The following is a 21,542-nucleotide window of genomic DNA, read 5'->3' as shown; positions in this document are numbered from 1 at the left end:
ATTAAATTATTTCTGGTTATGGTTATGAACATTCCTGCAGTGAGACATGTTCTGAGCCTGCTCCAAAGTCTTTTTCAATTAATGGAAAGATGGGAATCGATGCCAAAATGGGATCTAAATTATGTTCTTACTGAAAGAGTAGATCAGGGGAAAAGCAGACAGTCTGGGCTATATCATGTGCATCTCAAACTTCTCTAACATTCATATATGCTTCTTAGAGTTCTGTATCTCTTTTGCTATTATTTCAGTGCATTTAACTTCAGTTATTTTGCTTGTTAATTAGGCGCAGTGGTAGACTGTCTACGCAAGAATAGGTCAGTCTGTATAAACGGTCCTGAAGATCTTTTTCAGTCCTTCAGTACAAAAATCTGGATCTAAGCAGCAGTCAGCAGGACTCCCCTTAGCATACCGTTGGCTCTTAGCTCTCCACCCCGGGAGCGGACGCGTGGGTGAGGAGACGTAGCTCAGCCCCAGGGGGTTTGGGCAGCTCGGTTTGGGCAAGCTCAGGGGTCTCTGCGTGTCCACCGCCAGCGATGCCGTTGAGCTTTCTGTATTCCACTGCGCTGCCACCGTACGACCTTTGAGCTGTGTGCATTTTGTGTTTTCCACAACTTCTGGATAATTGGGTAATTAAGAGTTGGTGGGGGGGCTGCTTGCCAGTCCCCCTCTAGATGGGCTCTGAGATCCCAGGACTGGCTCAGTCTTTTGATCTGAAATAGCTGAAAGCAGGATGCTTTTGGACGTGTTGCAAAAGTCTCTGATTTGAACTTTTTGCTAGATAATAAATGAGATAGGCTGGCTGGCTTGAAGAATTCCTGACAAGGGTTTTAATTACCTCTTACCACTGCCTTAAATGGTACTCACTGTACAGCTGGGTTATATGGCATTATTATTCTAAATACAGACAAATAGAGCTCTATCAGGTGAGTAGTAATTTAGTTGTTAAATGCTAATCTGCTTATTAAAACCAAAATACCACGTGGGACTTGCATTCTGCTGGTTTTGCACTGGCTGAAAGAGTCATTTCAGGCACATTTTAATAAGTATTGTGCATTCTGCCTCACCAGGACATGCCTAGATGGGAAATGGATTTAATTAGGGTGGCTCCCAAGAAACCTATTAACCTAATGAGGCTTCACAGCAGGGGCTGCTACTTAATAAGAATAATAATTCCCTTTGACTGGAATAGCTCAGGTGATGAACTAGTGGCCAGGTCTCCGTCTGCCTCGTGCTGATGCTTTCTTTTTCTTTCTTCAACTGTATCTTTCAGTTGTCTCACAAGCTGCATAGATTCGTTTCATAAAAGTTTGTCAACCTGAATATATGAAGATATGAAACATGGAGTAATTCAAGCATGAGACTTAGCAAAGACAAATGTAAGAAGGTTTTGAGGGAGAGGGGAAAGGCACTGATTGCGTGTCCGTGCTAGAGGGCAGCAGCTCACGAAGGAAACCCACAGTGGGTTCGCGCTGTAGAGCTGGATGTTCACTGAAGGCAGGGTGAGAGCACACACCGCCCTTCTGTTGGGCGGGCACGGGGAGACTGTAATGGGGACGGTGCTTTGGTGCTCTCTTGTTTCCCAAAGGCCATAGAGATATTTGGACTCTCTCTCCTCTCAATTAAAAACCATATGGCACAGCTTAATCTAAAAAGAATGGTCAAAAAGGAGCGTGGGGGGGAGCAGAAGGACAGCGCGAGCCTGTAAGAGGAGAGGGGTTATGCAAAGTGACATCCAGAACCATTTGAACTTTGCCTCTGTCACAATTTGAGTCAAACCCAAGCCTCAGATCAAGTTCATGTTTAATTAAGCGCATAAAAGATATCTGTGTGGGCCGCTAAGCACTTCTAAAAATCCAGCCTGGAAAACAGAGACAAACAAACTGAAATGACCCTGTAGGAGTAATAAAACATTCCCCATTCTGCCAGAATCCACTAAGCCTGATGCTGCCGCAGATATTCACCATCTCCCTCGGAAACAACCAGGCTACGGCCACCGATCTTGCAGCTCAAGGTGATCCTCAAAGTTCCCGGGGTACCCCATAGTTAGTGTGTTAATCCGTGCGTAATTATACCCTAAATTTTGTGAATGCTCCTGGAAATACCAGAGCAAAGCAGGCTTCAGCGTCCCTGTGCTCAGAGCGGTCCGGCTGGAAGGCACGTCCTTGTCAACGCAAGCGGGTGCTGCGTGAACGCGAGGACATGAGCTCCTTCCAAAGCCTCCCTCTCCTCTCCCTCTGCACCTTTCCTCTAAGCAACGTGCCCTGTGAAACCAGAGCCAGCTGGAGGGAGGTGAGTGTCTGATGGCCCCGCTATGCCTTGCTGGGCAGTGGTAGAAGAGGGTTTCGTGTTTCTAAAATTAATCACTCGCTGCCTGGCTGTGAAGAGCTGCGTGCTGAGGGGGCAAATATTGCGGCTAGCATGCATACTATTTTAAATAAACCAGCCTCCCAACCTCTTCCGGATCCTTCCTTTTTTATCCATGCTCTAGCTTTCCTTTCAACTATCATTGCTGTGTCCTTTGTGCCAGCATTTGCCACCCTGCTCAGATGATGCACTATTAGTATATAGTTGGTAGAGGGGTGGGTTTTCCCATTAGCCCGTTAATCCTATTAAGACCAAGTCCTTAGTATGTAAGATTTTTTTTTTTAAGATTATGCTGCAGCTTTTGTCTGTGTTCAGACTTTTTGAACCCCTTTCCTGACTTCCTGGGGTAAAAACCAGGACTGTTCTCTCTCTTTCTTGCCATTTCCATGCATCTCCTCCCATCTCCCAGGTGTTCTCCATTTCTTCAGCTCTAGAGTCCCTAATCCTCCTGCTCCTGCACCTAAAACTAACAAGAAAATGAGTTTGCAGTTGCACATGTTGTTTGTTCCAGTGCCCTGGGTGGCCACACAAGTGCTTTGGCCAGTGCTAGGAGATGTTGAGAACAGGAGGCTGGAAATAAATAGGGGGATACAACTATCCTTAAAGCTCCCCACATTTTTGTTGGATTAAGGAAACTATGGCACCAAAACCTAATACACATATTAAAATAAGGAGTCCCTAATTCCACCAGAGCCTTTCTTCCATAAGCTATTTTAGAAATTAACTTTTCTGTGGACCTGTATTGGACCATTACTTCATTTCACCCCAAGCAATAGCCACCTCACAGTAATCAGCTATTTTATGACCATAAGTAGGTTTGAATTGACATGCTGCAGGGAAATTGTTCCTGGCCATTTTGTGTTCTTACAGAAATGTTACTCAACAAAATTAATTGCTCTGTTAATATTAAGGAAATAAAACAGCATTCAAGGTGGATTGCAGTAGTATTACCTGGATGTTTTATTCTTCTTAACACTTCTAGTTGACCCAGGGATATACTTGACTCTGTGCGATACTTCATTCATTGTTTTGGGTTCTTTTTTCTCTGAACCAGATTATAAGGATTCCAAGGAAAAGAATAAAATGGAAATCCTGTATATCCTGGTGCCGAGTGTTACTATTCCCCTGGCCATAGCCTTACTCTTCTTCTTCATCTGCATCTGCCGCAACAATCAGAAGTCATCCTCCCCCCCTGTTCAAAGACAGCCTAAACACGTAAGAGGTCAAAATGTGGAGATGTCAATGCTCAACGCCTATAAACCAAAGGTAATCTCTCATTTCTGCTTCGACATTTGCTGTCTGTAAAGGCAGGGAATTAAATGCTTTGATCAACTCAGCGCTGAAACATTAAGCTGATTTCCAACTTGCAGTTTCTGCTGGTGCCTTTAGCTGTAATTTTTGTAACGACTTTTCTCGACGGCAGCGTAGCAAGTGTGCTGGACCAGTGGAGGCAATTGTCCATGTATCTGGATAAATAGGAGCTGGAGGTTTTTTGTAATAAAGCAAGCGACCCGGTACTGAAGCATCTCTAAATTGCCTCATTTAAGTTAGAAAGTAGTGCAGATAAAGATGAGATTCAGCATTTTCTTGAGAGTTTTTTCGTGGGTCTGCTGTAGTCATATGTCATCTTTCTCTTAGCTGAAATCACTTTGGAAAGATTTGTTCCTTGTTTTTTCAGGCTTACCCATTCTCTCAGTTAAAAAGAGAAATTAGCAAAACAGAGCCTCAAAAATCTGCCTGCAGTTCTGGCCAGCACAGCTCATGCATAGCAACTCTTGTTGCTGGTATTGTTTTGCTTCACTGTAGTCCCAGGTTCATGAAGCATTTTTAAAAATCATTTCAGATTTCAAGGTGATTAACCTTGAGCTCCTTGTTTATTGGCAGGGCAGCCGATTTGCGAACCTGTATGGATCACCCATTTCAGGGCTGTAACTGCCTTCTGCCACCTACAGGCAGAATAATGCCCTGGAAAGAGTATTTGCCTTGTTTTTCACGCCATGCCAATTCTCTTCAACAACTCGATGGAGATTGTTCTTTTGAAGCATTTCAGAGTGAAAATCAGTAGCTACAAGTAATTAGAATAGAACCTGTGTCGGCTGTAGTATCTGAAGCAGTCAAGCATGCCTTTGAGTAAGCTGTTATTTTTGTTAGAAAATGACATAGCAAAATGAATCCAAATTCTGATTTTATTGAGTTTCAGCAGTATGAACTCTAACCTTCAAATATCGCTGCTGTAGCTGTTCTTTCAGCAGAGCTGCTCACTCAGCATCAGGAAATGTTACACTTGTATTTCAGGAGCTGTGTTCTTCATCTCTGAATAAATTCTGGAGTAGTTTTCGTCTCAAGTTCGGTAAAGCAGCTATGGGATACCGCTGTTGCTTGCTCTTAAATGTCAAGTTTATAGAATTAGGTTATAACGAGTTCATTGTGGCAGCCTAGGGACAGTTACTTATGTAGCTGTGTTCCGTGAGATAGGGGTAGTACGCTACAAGGGGCAGGGATGGATGGAGCTGTGCCACCCAGGCACTACTTGCTCTTTTGGGGGTGCTGCCCCGTGTGTCTGTGGAGCCGCAGCCTCAGGGTGGCAGGGATGGACACGGAAAGTTGTTGCAGAGGAAAATTCCAGCTCACCACCAGCTCACAGAAAGAGTAGGAGAGTCTTTTTAAGTCAGCGATAAAAGTAAACCCACTGTGCAGCTGTGCTGGAAAATGCAGTGCTGCTTTTGCCCATTAGTAATACAAACTGCATACAGAGATGTTTTTACACGGCGTAATGCTAACACTAGGATTCCTGTTTTAAATAGTGTTGCAGGCACTGGGTGCTGCTGTCATGGTGCCAGCAGGACTGTTGTGCGGGGTATCTGTTCGGGGTGGTCAGACAGAGTCTGGTCTATTGTTATATTTTAACTCCCCAGTCCCCCACACACTGGCCCAGTGAATTTATCTTGATTTTCCTTGAAAATTCTTAATTTCAGCTTTCGCGTACATCTTAGAGTAGCTGTATATCAAAATGTTGGTAATAGTACAAAAGCCACTTAATTAGGTAAGTGTCAAAACTACATCTTGCATCCAACCTCCGTGGAATAGTTTGGTAAATTTGGATTTGCTTCTTGGTCCCTGCCCTACTAGATCACTGGGGTACGATCCTGACTAAACTGAAGATAATGGGAATGTCAGCATCATTTTAATGAGGTCACCATTTCCACCTGGACTGCTGACGCACTGATGCCTTATGCACACAACATAGGAAAGCAACTTGCCCAGAAATGTTTGCAAATACAGACTGCTCTGTTTTCTTTTTATGTTCAAAGTATATGCTGCAAAAAGCTTTCCATCTTCTTTATGCTAATTCTCTGTTTTCCCACTGGGAGACCCAGCTCTCCCTGTCTCAAATGTTTTGATTGCCTTTCAAACAAAATTTTAAAAGAAAGGAAGTAAAATCCTATTTTTAAATACTGTATCCAGTATTAATGGCAACTTTGGGTAAAAACACGCTTAGGTTTCGAGCTCCAACTGAGGTAGATGTGTGTTTGCTCATACAAATAAAAAAGTTAGCATTTTGTCCAAAAGCCTGTTTCAGTTTTAAGGGATTTTAATTGCCTTCAAAAAATATAATAAACTAAGCTGGTCTTGTCGTTCACCTAATGGAAGGAGCCGATAAAGAGATAGAGGCGGTGGGCTTCACTCTTACTGCTCTCCCTTTGTACTCGGTTTACTTTGGCGTGCTGCCTCATATGTATTTTACACTTCTTTACATTTTGTACACCGATGTATGACAAATACTTGTCAAACACAAACTAAGCAGATTTATAACCGCTTAACTTGAAATGAGCCCTTCCTGCCAAAACTTTATGACTTCATTTTCTTTCATAGTTTTCCACTATGTTGGTTCAAACAGACGAACCCAGCCTCAGGTCAGACAGAGGTCATTTCACTTTCATTACTAAAATATAATTTACAATATGCCAGACCTAAACAAGTTTTAGCCTAAAGGATTTGTATAATATAAACCATCTGTTCCTCAACAATATAGCTAATTTCCTGCCATCACCATACAGTCTACTGGCTGCCTGCTTGAATGGCTTCATTATTATTATTATTATTATTATTATTATTATTATCATCATCATCATCATCATCATTATTACTGTTACTGTTACTGTTACTATTAATGCAGTATTTGTCTAAAAGTCATGTGGCCAATATGATTAGAATTCATTTATTCTAAAATGTCATTTTTAAATGATTTTTTTAAATGTCAGTTGTTTTCCTATCTTGCCACTGTAAAGCTGCCGTTATATTATTTCAGGAATGCAAATGCTAATGTATACAGTAATTTATGAAACATAGATCCCAAACTCATTTAGCCTTAAATTACTACCTATGGCTATACTGAGGAGCCTTAATGAGTGGGTTTGGGTGTAGGTGTTACATGTGGAAGTTAACGTCTGAAAATAATACAATTTTTTATGGCCTAAGAGTGAATATATGCACCCAGAATAACAGCAGGGTTTTAAAAAAGTTTGGCTTTCTTCTCGACCACTATCTCATTTTCCAGCTGACTCTGTCCTGCACGTTTCAGGATTCAACATTCAGTCAAGCGTGAACAGAGGTAGTCTCTGCTGCACATTGAAGGGTTAATAGCAAAGTCGAGGAAGAATTGGCTACAAGGACATAGTTTTTAAAAAAAAGTTTTCTGCTAAAACTTTAGGCCCTGGCCCAGAAAACACTTCAGCATGTACTTACTTAAAGTATGTGAATTGCCTCAATTCCTGAAATTAGTCAGATTCAATTTTGAGTATATAAATGCCCAAGCCCACGTATATAAATGCCTTTGCTGAAACGCTGTTGGTTCCAGCATATATTTAGATCTAATACTTACTACTTATCTGATCTTGTGTAGAGGGTAAAAAGTAATTCTAAATTAAGTTTTAGAGCAGGGCGCACAAAGATTAGATGGCACTCTGCCCCGGGCTTTGCCGGTGTTGGGATACTGGTGTCCCTCAGGCCGTATCTGGCCCGGGGTGGATGCCGTCGCACCAGTGCCCGCGTCTCACAGGGCTGAGCAGGATCGTTGCCAAATGGGTATGTGGCCCAGGGAGTTCCTGTGTCAGTCTGCTTGGCTTTCAGACATCCTGTGCGAAAAGATTTTTTACTTAACAATATGTTTTCAGTCCTGTTTTTCTGACGTGTGTTTGCTGTCGTTTCTTTAACAGAGTAAGGCTAAGGAGTTGCCGCTGTCTGCTGTTCGTTTCATGGAAGAACTGGGTGAATGTGCTTTCGGCAAGATCTATAAGGGACATCTCTACCTTCCAGGCATGGATCACGCTCAGCTCGTTGCTATCAAGACACTAAAAGACTTTAACAACCCCCAGCAGTGGGCAGAGTTCCAGCAAGAAGCATCGCTCATGGCCGAGCTCCACCACCCTAACATCGTTTGCCTCTTAGGTGTTGTGACCCAGGAGCAACCTGTCTGCATGCTTTTCGAGTACATGAACCAAGGAGACCTGCATGAGTTTCTCATCATGCGATCGCCGCATTCGGATGTTGGGTGCAGCAGCGATGAGGATGGGACTGTAAAATCCAGCCTGGACCATGGGGATTTCCTGCATATTGCAGTCCAGATTGCAGCAGGGATGGAGTACTTATCAAGTCATTTTTTTGTCCATAAAGATCTCGCCGCTCGTAACATTTTAATTGGAGAACAACTTCACGTGAAAATTTCAGACCTTGGACTCTCGAGAGAAATCTACTCGGCAGATTATTACAGAGTTCAAAACAAGTCTCTCTTGCCAATTCGCTGGATGCCACCGGAGGCGATTATGTACGGCAAGTTCTCTTCCGATTCAGATATTTGGTCATTTGGAGTTGTTTTATGGGAAATATTCAGCTTTGGACTTCAACCGTATTATGGATTTAGTAATCAAGAAGTCATAGAGATGATCAGGAAAAGACAACTGCTGCCATGCTCTGAAGACTGTCCTCCCAGAATGTATAGCCTGATGACAGAGTGCTGGCACGATCTGCCATCCCGGAGGCCACGATTTAAAGAAATCCATGCCAGGCTGCGCTCATGGGAGGGTCTTTCAAGTCACACTAGTTCTACTACCCCCTCCGGTGGGAACGCCACCACTCAAACGACTTCCCTCAGCGCAAGTCCAGTTAGTAATCTCAGTAATCCTAGGTACCCTAACTACATGTTTCCAGCACAAGGTATACCACAAGGCCAAATCGCCGGGTTCATCGGACCACCAATACCTCAAAACCAGCGATACATCCCCATCAACGGGTACCCGATTCCACCAGGATACGCTGCTTTCCCAGCTGCCCACTATCAACCGCAAGGTCCGCCCAGGGTAATCCAGCACTGTCCTCCTCCAAAGAGTCGCTCTCCGAGCAGCGCCAGCGGGTCGACCAGCACAGGTCACGTCACTAGTTTGCCGTCTTCGGGATCCAACCAGGAAGCAAATATTCCTTTGCTATCTCATATGTCAATTCCTAGTCATCCAGGGGGAATTGGTATTACGGTTTTTGGAAATAAAACTCAAAAACCATACAAAATTGACTCAAAGCAGTCTTCCCTATTAGGAGACTCCAGCATCCATGGACCTAATGAATCTATGATTTCAGCTGAATTGTAAATAAGCGAGGCCTTTGTAAATATAACTATTTACAATACAAACTAGAAAGTCGTAGAAAAGATTTATATTCAAATATTTTATTAAAGATTCTTCTGGTTGTTTAACAGACATTGCAGCAAGTATCTTCTGTGAAGTTTAACTGCTTAACAGGATGGGCAGACTCAACCAGACAAAGATCGTTGTGGTATGAATACTCAGCTTTGTTAATGGACACATTGTTTCTTTTAAGTGCCACCGACAATTCAAAAAGGGGAAGGGGGGACTTTTTTTTTTTTTTTAAATAAAAACATCTTATCATACGCTTTTTCACAGCTTCTTAAACCTCTGATGTGGTTTAAATCACAGAAACTTTTTTATACTGAAAACATATTTTAATATTTGTCTCTTTTTTAGGAGATGCAAATATTCAGAGATCTACTGGGTGTGCAATTTCAGTTCCAATAGCTAGTTAAAATATTTGTAAATTTTGCAGTCAAGGATTATGTTTCAAATATGTGATCTGAGAGCTGAATAAATTACTTCAGGTAGGATTTTGGTCTTTCGTTAAGTTGGGAGTCTGAGTTCAGATTCAGACCAAAAAAAAAAGTCATTTATATGACAGCACAATAGCTTGAGTTACCAACTTGCAGTCTACAAAAATCATCTGCTATTGGCTGCTAAAGATGGCTGGAGTTCTAAGAAATTGCCTTAAAGGAAATGAAATTAAAGTGTTTTAATTTCAGAACTTGAATCAGCTTATTCAAAGATAACATTTCATAATCTAGTAGTTAAAGCAGAAATTTTATATCCTTTTGTTGCTATGCAACTGTTTAATGGAAAAGCTCCAAACCACAATTTTATATATGACAATCAGTTTTCCCAGGAATATTTATTGTTTCAGATCAATGTGTAATTTCACTGACTATGACTCCAGTAACCCTGAAAAAAGGGGAACTCACATTCCATTAGGCAGCAAATCCATTGATAGCAATTTTGTCTGTCAATTCTAATAATGTGAACTAGGGTTAACTTTCACCTTAGAAATATGACATTTGTATAGTTACTAAAAAATTCATTCAGGTATAAGCAATCTAGATTATTCATTTGAAACCACTTTAATGAGTTACAAAAGTGCTGTGTACATTACAGTTTTTCACAGACTTTTTTGTACTGAATAGTATTTTTATTGTACACGGAACAAAAACAATCTTTTGCTCAGTTGACAGTGTTGTATAATATGACTTTATTTTTATCTTTTTGCACAAAAGTGTGATAATGTTTTGTACAGCAGAAGTGAAAATACATCTCTGCATTTTATATCTTGGTCTGTTTCTTTTTATTTTTAACCTGATGTAGATGTTCTTGAAATATATTATGGTGATATTCAGCCACTACCTTATACAAATATTTTTCTTTGTTTTCACTGCATGCGTTTAATCACTGTATTACTTGATGATTGATTTATTAATTATGGGCATTTCAATTAGGCAAGCATGAAAATGTAATGAAAAGGCTATTTTATAATTAAGATATGTGCATTTTTGTATTTCACATGCCAGAGATGATATTAAACACTGATTATTTTATGCTGCTGTTTATTAAAACATTGTTTTAACATAAACATAGCGGTATTTCCTCCGTTTGGTCTAAGATACTTGAAATGTTTCGTATTCGACAGAGAGCTAAAATCTGCTCACTCAGCTCAGGCAGGGCGTCTGCTGAAATGCTCACTTGAATGGGACACGTGAGTTTTGCAAATAATATTTGCGGACAGATTACTTAGGGGTAACATACGGAGGCTTAAAGGAGTATTTTGACTGTGCAAATATTTGCAGAGCACACAAGAGAAGCGGGATGGCGTAACTACCCTGTGAGAATGACGCAGTCTTTGCTGTGATCTCATCGGTGCCGTTTAGCTCCGTACCGAGGGTCAGCATCGCCCTTCCAGCCCCTCGCTTCAGGTTTACGTCCTGCTGCATCGGTCTGAGCTTCCATGGTACGTTGTATTGCGGCAGCACCCAGAGCTGTCAGGCTTCCTCTCCATTGCACAGGCGTGAAACTGTGCTTGCAGATTAAGAGCAATCAGTAATTCCATAGTAAGGACTTCCGTGACTTCTGAGATCCTTTATGAACCTGAGATGCCAGCTTCCATGTGGACTGAGTTTACATCAGGATCGGTAATGAAAATATGTTACTTGTCAGCTAAAATTTAGTTTTGATTGAAGATTCAGACAATAATTACATTTTATTAGCTTCTATGTCTGTGTCAGGTTATCAGACTCAAATGCTGAAAAATTACTTTTGAACAGACGCGTTTTACAGGAACGGATGAGATGTTTTTCTCTGAGCCATCGCTATTAACATAACCAGAGGCTAGGGAGTTGCTCTTTCTCACTTGGAGCACTCGCTTGGCATCTTCTTCAACAGACAGTAACCGTATTGTCGTTCTTGATCCGTCTTTTCTCTCATCTACTCCTGCATACTTTTTTGAGTGGTTGCATCAGTGCAAACAATTCTTTGGCATCTTAAGCATCAAATGCACTGAGAAGGAAGAAGCTTTTTTTTCCACCCATTTTTCCTATGGCATTTCTTAGCTTGTACCATTAAGGGCTTGAAATTTCAACAGTGCCAGTTTAAAGACAGTCTGCCACTTTGTAAGTATCTGGTTGCAGAAACAGAAGAAACTATATGCAGCCAAACGAGTCTGTGGTCCTTAGGTTATGCTCTTATTGCAAAATCTTCAGTAAAGAACATGCTGTAAATGAAATCAACAGAGAAATAAGAATCTTTGTGCCATAGTTGACGCACAGACATTTCTGCAAAAGCATGGCTGAAAAAGATGCTGAGATATCGTGGTCAATGATACCAAAGTATTTGCTCGTCACTGTCAAGCAACAGCCTTCACTGAGTGAATGTGTGAAGAAAATGGAAGTATCTTCAGGAGGCTCTTCTTTCATCTACACGGGCTGGAAAAGACAGCTGGGGAACCAGCTCACGAGACATCGGGACAGATGGTCTCTGCCAGTTGGGATGACAAGTGATACATGTCTCGTCAGGTCGAATCTGAACATATGAGGCATAATGCCAGAATTCGGTTCAATTCTGTAAAGACAAGCATGAGCCACACTCGAGTCAAACCACCCTCACATCAGTACTATACACACTTAGCTCCCATGGGACTGCTGTCTTACGCAGGTAAGCTTAGCTGTGAATTTGCATCCTTAGCTTTAATCACCCTGATAGGAAAGCAGTAACCTAATACTTAGTGGAGCAGCAATGGGAGTCATAAAATAGTCCCTCACACACTTTGCGGTTTTCTGTTAAAAAAACAGGAGCCACAGTGCAAGCCCACTCACAGCTCAGTTTAGGGTTTTTCCTTTATTTCAAAGTAAGCTGGGTCCTTAAGGTTGAAATATTTTTAGACTCACAGATGTAAACCAGCACTGAACAATACACCTGAAAACTCTTGCAAAGACCTCTTCTTGCCCTTCTCTCCCTCTCTCAGCGGGTGAAGTTTGTGAACTGTGAGGCTGAAATCACAGTCTGGCTCACAACCGCTGCATAGGGAATGAATGCTAACGCAGAGAGGCAGGAATTCGTCAGGGAGAGATTAGAGGAAAAAAAATCTTCTAAAAACCAATTAGACAATGTGGAAAATAAATGTTGCCAGAAATTAAGGAATTGCTCCGCAGGTGGGAATGCAGACATACAGATGAAAGCTATTTTTGTGGCAAACGAAGGAAGAGGGAATTTTCCAGATTCCTAATGCTACATGCAAGAGTCATCATCCCTTCTTCCTTCGGGGAGATAGGACAGCCAAGACTGTTGGAAATGCAGTGATAGATTGAGAAGCTCTAGAGGTTTGGAAATCAAACTCTGAATAAACACTGTTCAGTAAGCCTTCAATCTGGAGAATCTCATTCCCTCCAGGTTAGCTAGTATTTCTGTAATACAGAATAAATATTTGCTGATTTAAAGACCAAAATGCAGAGTCTGAAATGGAGATTTGTATCCTTTGTTCCCACAGAGCAATTATAGTGAGTTTCTGCATTCTCTGGATTGAAAACAGAAGGTAAAGCAGAGAACTACTTGTGCAGAAATTTGGGCTGGAAAACTCAGAAATACCAGCATATGTTTATCCCGAGCATGAGAAATTGTCAAAAAGGAATCCATTATTTGCTTTGCATGAATAAGGATATCCAAGAAAGTTACAGGCTTGGAAATACTCTGTTACATTTGCTTGTTGTTCCAATACCGTTCTGTAACCTACGGTCACCAGGAGAACTTTTAAAATGTCCACCTAACTCAAAACACTCCTGACGGGAAGGCAGGCAATACAAAAACTCTCTCAAGTACAACCACATGCTGTTCCCTGTGGACCCAATTCTATGGAATGAGTACCCTCAACATCTATTGGCTCTAGTCACTCTATTTATCAGAAGGTATTTGGCTCGTTGGCAGGATTCACTCTTTTCAGTATGTCTGAGCGTTGTCACACCATGTCACACTAGATGTTGGGTACATCAAAGCGCTAAGGTAGATATGACTTTATCACCCACCCTCCCGCATGCAAGTGTAAGATACAGTAACTGGCTATGAATTATAGATATTAATTAGAAATCCATGAACATGATAAAGCCGCAGGTAGGGAGAGAGGGCTGCCTACATGTAGCAAAGATGGTAATCTCAGAGGAGGGCCAGGTTTGTGAAAAAAAAGTCTTCTCATTGTTCCTTATGGCTTGGGATAAATCACACTGAAATCCACAGGAGGCTTTGCACTGATTTTAGTGGCATCTGGATCAGGCTGTCGACCTTCTGGGGAGTCTTTAGGAGTTGTAATGAACTTGATGAAACCCTGAACCTTCGGTCTGTACCTGTGAGAACTGATTGTGCGGCACAAGTTCACAAACGGTTCTGATGAACGCAGAGTGTGTTATACAGCAGGTTCCCAAGCCAGCAAAAGAGAGATGGTAACACAGTTGTTCAAAAGAACAGTTTGTACGAAAACTGACTTTTGTTCCAAAGTGCTACAATAAACCAAAAAAAGGTTATTTTTTATTTGCAGAAAAAATTTACAGCGTCTTTACTGTATGTTACAATATTTTAAGCAGTATTTCTTTAGAATATGAATTCATCATCATTCTGTGGTCAGGGAATGGAATGAGGAGCCACGCTAAGCTGAGTTTCACTACCTCTGGTTCTGCTGGAGAACCTCAGTGGAAAAACGAGGCAACTGGGCTTCTGCCTGGTTAAGCTAATGGAGAGCAAACGTCTTTTGGAGAGGAAGCACTAGCTGTGTTTTGAAAGAGCACCTCCTTTGTGTCCGTAAGATCTGCGTACCGATTCCTAAATTCCCCTCCCCAGATATTACAATGTCTTCCTGGTATGTAACCTTGCACTTTTGTCCCAGATATTTCTTTTGCTTGAGACAGAGCCAGCACATTTATTCCAGTGAAAAGACAGTAGCCAAATGATTCTCGGCTGTTAGTCTTCCCAGAGCGTGGCTAAACCGAGGAGGTCTGAGGGTGCTGGGACCAATCTTAAAGTATGTAGTCACCCAAACCACATCCTCGAGTTCTGTGAGAGCGTGCTTGCTTTTGGCTGCATCTTCAATGGCGATGGTTTTTTGTGGCCCCAAGTCTGCTCTCTCCGTGGGCCTGAAAGCCTCTCTTAAAGATGTGATGTTCGTGGAATCCGAGAAGCAACTTTTATCTTGCTGTGGGCTATCTTTTATAGGAGGAGAGAATATTGCCCCCAAGTCAGTCACTCCCTAGCCCATCATATTTCTTCCTGTTTGATCTCTCAAAGATTAAAGTTCAGTATATTTCAGGACAGTTATATTGCTGAGGTAATATAAAATTATTAAAAACAGAGAGAGAGACAATATTGTGACTACACATCAAAAGCCCTTTAAGACAAAGGAGGGAAAATTGACTTGAAACTGGAATTATTAGAAGCATCTGTGGTGTCCTTTATTTTCCATTTAATAGCGCAACGCATTTTGGAACGGTGTCTAACTTTCGAACTGGCAACCTGGTACTGCCTTAATTTTCTGATTTGTACCCTAAACCCCGGGGTTTATCTGCTCCTCCAGAGGGGAACAGCAACTGTTGGTTAATGAGTTTTGACCTTAAGACACAAAGGAACATTTTCCAGCACTGCAACCTATAGCCTCTATGAAGAAGTTGGGTTATTTTTTTGCTCATCTGAGGAACTTAAAACAGAAATATCTATTAGATTCATAAGAAGTACACGGGTTTTTAAACCACAACTGGTGCTCGGAGTACAGTGTGCATGTTTGTTTATATATGTGCGTACATGTATCTATACATGCTCAAATGTTTTCGGTAGGTATTTCCATAGTTTAAAAAAAAATCCAATAACATTGTGAAACAGTAACTAACAGCCACGGGCCAGATGAGGAGCCAGGTGGCCAGAGCCATGGGCAGAATGAGCAAAACACCTCACCCTTGGGGAAAAAAAAAACCCCAACCCTTTAATGTAAGCTCACCTGCCTTCACACACATCTTCCTACATTTTAAGGCCAAAAGAAGTGGAAAAGGACAAGTGACTTCCTAACATCAGACATTGCATTTAGCCCTTCTTCCACCGAGCCGCAGATGTGCTTTATTCGGCTCTCTGACAAGGTACGAGTAATGGCCTGTGTGCCTCCTCTTCCTCTCCGCATGGGATGGAGAGGCCACCACGACGCTTCCTACGGGGACGGGTCCTTTGGAGCTGCAGAAGGGTGACAGTCCCCGTGCACCTTGCACCAGGGAGGTGCGGCACAGGAAAAGTTGGGCAAAAAGTCTGGATCTGGGAAAAAGAGATGTATGTTTGAGGGAAGCGCGGCTTGGAAGGGCCGGAGAGGGCGGATGGAGGTGGGGAGGGCTGAAGTAGGAGCCAGGAGAGCGAGGAGGCAGGTGAGGAAGACAGGAGGGTGGAGGAGATGGGATGGAGGACTGCGGCGGGGATGAACACCGCAGCGTGGCGGATGGGAAACGAAGGCGGGGGAACCTCCGCAACCAGGGAGGAGAGCAAGGACTCCCTGTTCTGGAGGGAGGAACTGGGGCTGGTCAAGGGGAACGTGGTGGGCACGGCCCTCCGAGCCCCCCTCGGGGACGGGGTACCTCCGGGAGGTCACCCCACAAGGACGCTGCGGCAGAGGCACCCGCTAATTTGCCCCACACAACCCTTATACAGGATTTCTCCTCCGCGGTGCCGGCTCCCGAGCCCTTTCCCCAGCTCTCCTGAGAGGCTAGTGCAGTACTTCCCAGCCAAGGCCAGCGTTTCCCCCCCGTTTAAATTCACCATCTTAAACGGTCATGCTTAAATTCACCATCTTGCACCCAGCCTTCCAGCAAACCCAACAAAACTGTGGCCTGTGAAGGCCGCGGCTTGTTTTCTCTAAAGACTGCCGTCTCTGTTTTGCATCAGTATTGCCCAAAATCATTACGCTGAGCCAATGTTGTTTAAACAAACTTTGCCGTACTCACCGGTTCCTCTCCAGTTGGGCTTGGCTTATTCTCAGCTTTTGCTGTGAGCTGCTGGAAAGGTGATCAGTGCCCGAAGGCATCCCCATCGCGGCTCAGCCCTGGTCCCGGTTAGTCTCGCCTTCCTTGCATGGGGCTGTGAGATGGGAATTTGGCTTGGCTCAGGGGTCACCTTAGAAATCATATTTGCTGTTCTGTTGTTGTTACGTTTCACAGTGTATTTTCTTGTCTCTGAAGTATTTTTATGCACCAAAGAACTTGAACGCTGTAGAGATTTTTTTTTTTTTTTTTTTTTAAAAAGGTAAATTAGTACTTCAAGGCAGTACGAAGGCTCGGTAAAAGCTCTGCTGAGTAGCCTATGCTGGACTCCAGCTTTCTGCTGGTATGACTACCCCAAAAGTTTGCATCTAAACTTTTGCTACTCCACCTCAGCCACTCCTCCCATATGGCGGCTTACCTGGCTCTGCACATTTTCAGGCTAAGCATGCAGTGTCCAGAACAGAAATCCTCCCTTTCCTCCCAGGATCTACCAGGTCAGGGTCTGGGCACTGGCTCAACCCAGCACGTTGCCTTTAATTCCTCCCACATCATGCCGTGATTCAGTTGGGCTTCTATGGAAGAGGTATAGGAGGACGACCGCTGAGCGGTGCGAACCTAACTGTTTACTGTGAATATGTTTTTCTGTACGTTTGGGTTGTCGGATGGCCATGGTTGCCTTGAAGAATATCCGTGCCAATGCAATAAGGGTATTTCTAGACAAGGAGAAGGAAGAAACCGAATAATTCGGTTTTTAACATGACTCCACCCAGTGCCGCTGACTTCTGGAAGAAGAAGGAGATACAGAAGTGTTGGGTCCCCAGTCAGAAGTGCAGCTGTGGCCGTGGACAGTCGTATTCATAAAGATCTGTGCAGAGTTCACTGGTGAGCAGGAGCAATGCCAGCGCTCTTCTTTCTCTGGAAGGTCATTGCCTCTTCTCCCTTAGCACTCGGAGAGCTGCTTGTGGAGCCTGATAATTCCAGTAAATCCCGTTAGGAGTTCAGGCTGTGCAGAGGACAGCAGGTCCCAGTGGGAAGAGCAAAAATCCTGTGACCGAGCTGCCTCGCTGAGAGTGGGTGGGATGCCGAGTATGTAAAACCACCGTTAGTCCCAGCCGTAAAGCGGTGTACGTGTCTTGTCTGCTAGCATTTCAAAGAGGTCAAATCCAGGCAAACTAATTTAGGAGCATTAGGGAAGACACAAATAAACAGATGGTCTGGACACTGTATTGTGGTATTGCAGGAAACAGTGCCAGAAATGGAATAATTATTCCAAAGTAGATTCACATAAGCCGTATCCAAAGGTAGTTGGCATCAAATGGATTAGACATTTGATAAAAAAGTTAAAATTACTTTTGTATGTGGGCACAAGTTAGTTTGTGATGAAAAAATCTCCAGTCCTAAGGAAGCTGGCCTTTCAAGTAGCCAAGCCATGAAGATTGCATAAGAAGCCATAAATCTGGCTTTTCCTAATTTCTGAGTGCTCAGCTTTGCAGCATAAATAATACTCCTTTCAAACATTGCTTCGTAGGCCATTTCTTTGCAATATAATTTATGTATTTATTTTCTTATCTGGTAGTTAGTCTCAGTCCTGAAAATATGCAGACGACTTAACAGAGCAGGATCAAGACTTCACACCATTATCGGTTCGTATCATACAAACGCTGCAGCTGTGCGTGGTGCAATAACTGTCGAGGGTGCAAATGTTGGATTCCTCCTCGCCGGTGCAGAAAGACGGGTCGTGTGCTGTTTCTCCCATCTTCTGCTATTGCAGCAATTGGCAGGGATATGGGGAGAGCCTGGCTTGCATGTCGTTTTTCATCTTGCTGACTGTAAGGCAGTTGTGTTTATTCACCACGAGGGTTGGTTCAGCTCCTCAGAATGATGCTGTTCCAAACGACTTGTGGAGGGTGGCAGGAACCCAGAAGACGGTCGCATCCAGTTCTTGGTTTGAGCCTGCAGCGTTTCAAAACATTTAGGCTGTTGCTAACATGAGGTGGATGGTGTCAACTAGAACCTCAGGGAGGAATGTGTGAATTCCTGAAAAATCAGAAGGAACAAAGGAGAAAGGGGAAGGTAACAGTCATGGGTCACCATGAGTATTGCCATATCTCTCTCCAGGACAAGAAGCAGGGACACCTTCCAGGTAGGACTTGCTGTACCACCGTTCATTTTATCAGTGTCTTTGTCATCTACATTTGCAGGGCTGAAATACAACAGGCTGGTAGGAACTGTTGAGCTGTTGTTCTTGCCTAGCCATTAAACGTCCAAAAGTCTTGGACAAATGCAGAGATTTTAACAGTTTTTGCTAGGACAGATTTTTCTGGGTAGAAAAATGAGAACGTATCTGGGAAACCACGCAAATAGTCCTGTAGACAGGAAGTCTGTAGATAGGTTTTTGAGTCATTTAAAAATACAAGATATACAAGGCAAACAGTAATGATCTCTAGTTCCTTTAGTGCCTAGCAACAAAGCCGTCCTATCTTAAAAGTTACACACATGTGAATGTTTTCCCCTCGTGCAGTGGATTGGTGTGCTGGGAGGCCATGTATAGACTTCCTCGACAACTCTGCGAAGTGGAAGGAAAAGTTAACTGTAAGCAACCTTTTACTTGCTATGTCAGGAAGGAAAAAGGTGGAGGTTTACATGTCTTCTCTGTCAGAAAATATTAAAATACGCTTTATGTAGTGGTTGTGGTTTTTAAAATACAAACTCCTGGATGACGCCTGAGCTTGGGTAAATAGGATCTGTTGGTCGTTCCTCTTTGCAAACAGGAATCGTTTCTTTTCACTTCTGCACTTCTTCACCAGTGGCTCTTTTGGCAGCTCCTTAACTCCGATGAAAACAGACGATGAAATGAATGACTATCATTGGAGTTGTTACCAATGCTAATTTTTAGATAGACCAGGCTAACTGGTTCCTTTGATCTTTAGGATTTACACTCTTTTATCTTGTGTAAGTCAACTGCTCAAGAGGCATGTACCCACCCAGCTCTCTGCACTTCAGAAAAATGCTTTAAAGAAGCTGATAATTTTACTTCTAAGTTTTCTGAACTATCATATTGTCAATCTTGATCAAGAGTGTTGGGATGAGTCTTACGATCAGTGGTAACTTAAAGTGTTGTTTTATTTTGTGACATGGGCCTCTGTGTTTCACATTTACTGCCCGCTCTCTTTTTTGTTGGTTTTTGGTTTTGTTTTTTCTTAAAAAGACAAATTAATCCAGATTTTTTTTGTGGAGCACTCTTTGCCCTTCTTTATGTCTTCATTTCCAGCCTCACTGCCTGCCATCACTTCAAATGATACTCTCCTCTCATAACCGAATATGTCCCCCAGGTGTATGCATGATTTTTCCAGACAACTTCATATTGATTATGAGTAAAACAAATGGCAAAGTCATGTATCATTTACAGCTGTCTGCTGGGATTTATAAAAGAATGAAGGGCAAAATTGAAAGGAGCAAGAAAATGGTGTCCTTTTTTTCCCAATATACCCAAATTAAAAGGCTACTGTGATAATTTTGGCCACAAAACAACCAGTTTAATGGAATAGAGTTGTGTCGTTTTATTAACTAAGTATGCAATCAGGGTTTTGATAGCTTATGCTTTACAGACTCATGTATGGTCATATTCCTTAGGTGATGCTTTCAAAACCAGTAACAGAAAATGCAGTCAACATGGACGCAGCAGAAATGGTGAAAACCAATATATCTTTATACAGGCAAATGGTTTTGCAGTATGTTAGAAATAGTCTGCACCCAGAAGGTAACACTGTCTCTTTTTTTATTATTCGTAAATAAATGTGAGGAATTTAAAAAACTTTTTAAACAATTCTAAAACCTGCTTAACAAGTAAATTTGAATGTTGATTTAATTTTAATGAACAAGAGGTAGAGCTTGGAAAACAAATATGCGGCCTGATCTTTCAAATGGGGTAGTGGTGAATGAGACCCAGTGCAATTCATGCGTCCTGGTGAACACAGCCGAGAGAAAACAGGGAGACGTGAAGTGCTAATATTTTCTCTCTGACACACCAGCTGGTTTCTCTACCCTCCAGTCTAAGCACAGCACAGCTGCTCCACAAATATTGGCTTTATTTCAAGGAAACAAACAGAAAACAAAACTCTGTCCATTCAAACCATGCAACGAGAGCAGCCAGAAACCCTCATTCAAGCCTCTTTCTCCTCCCCTGCTCAGATATTTCTGGAATGAAGGAAAAAAAAAACCTTCTTTCCCAAAAGAAGGTCCCTAAAAGTCCTCCACATCCAGAGAAGCCCATTTCTGCCATTCCTTCCCAGCCAGCCCTTAAATAAGTCCTTAGCCAGGAATCCTGTTCCTTAGTGATTCCCAGCAGCGGCGTGCCGGTTCCCAAGGCAGTGGGGCAAGCTCTTCCCCAGGTTTTTTAAATGATGCGTGTGGGCTGATTAAGCCCGGGTGCTTCTGTTTTACGGTGATCAGCTGCCAGCATGGATTGCCTGGAGGGTAAACCAAGTGGCAGAACTTCTCTCAGTTTGCTTGGTGAGTGCCAAGAGGGAGAGGGAGGGTGCAGGTATGGATCCTGTAAATTTTTTTTTTTTTCTACGGTGGCACAAAGTGTCCAGACTCTGGTGATCATAACGAAGTTCCCGTTAGCCCGAAGGCAGGAAAGCTGTGCTATCGGAAGGGCATCAGAATCAAGGGTCAGCTGCCTCTCCAGGTTCCTTCATCTCCCATAGTCTTTTAATATACTGCTGGGGTGAGATACAAGAATCAAGCCCAGCCTCTGTGCAAATGGATGTACAGCATTCCTGCTGGTGTGACTATTAAAGGTAGGGCAGGAGGGTAAGTTCCTCCTCTGCTACAAAGCCAGCACAGCTCCCACTCAGTTTACACTCAGTTTATACCAGTAGGCTCTAGGGGAGAAATGTTTTAAAAGACCCTGTTCTCTGTTGTAGAACTTCCCGAGATTGAGAAGGACCGTGGTCCTTCTCTGAAGCTTTACCAGCCCGCCAAAGGGTCTTCTCTCGACTTTTCTGTGTACTAAAGAAAGCAA

The 21,542-nt window shown here is 42.8% G+C and overlaps 1 protein-coding gene across 2 annotated transcripts in view; it reads left to right on the top strand.

Moving 5' to 3' along the window:
* Positions 1-10,605, top strand: part of ROR1 (receptor tyrosine kinase like orphan receptor 1) — a 170,897-nt gene extending 160,292 nt beyond the window's left edge. For both annotated transcript variants that reach the window (XM_069788516.1, XM_069788515.1), the window contains 2 exons: positions 3,419-3,630; positions 7,581-10,605. In XM_069788516.1, coding sequence (XP_069644617.1) covers positions 3,419-3,630; positions 7,581-9,005 — 1,637 coding nt within the window. In that variant the 3' untranslated portion in view covers positions 9,006-10,605. The remainder of the gene's footprint in view (positions 1-3,418; positions 3,631-7,580) is intronic.
* The last annotated feature ends 10,937 nt before the right edge of the window (positions 10,606-21,542 follow it).

This window comes from Haliaeetus albicilla, chromosome 8 (genome assembly GCF_947461875.1).
Source record: "Haliaeetus albicilla chromosome 8, bHalAlb1.1, whole genome shotgun sequence".
Taxonomy (NCBI): Eukaryota; Metazoa; Chordata; class Aves; order Accipitriformes; family Accipitridae; genus Haliaeetus; species Haliaeetus albicilla.
Note: the sequence above shows the minus strand (reverse complement) of the source record. Positions and strands in the feature narration are given on the sequence as shown.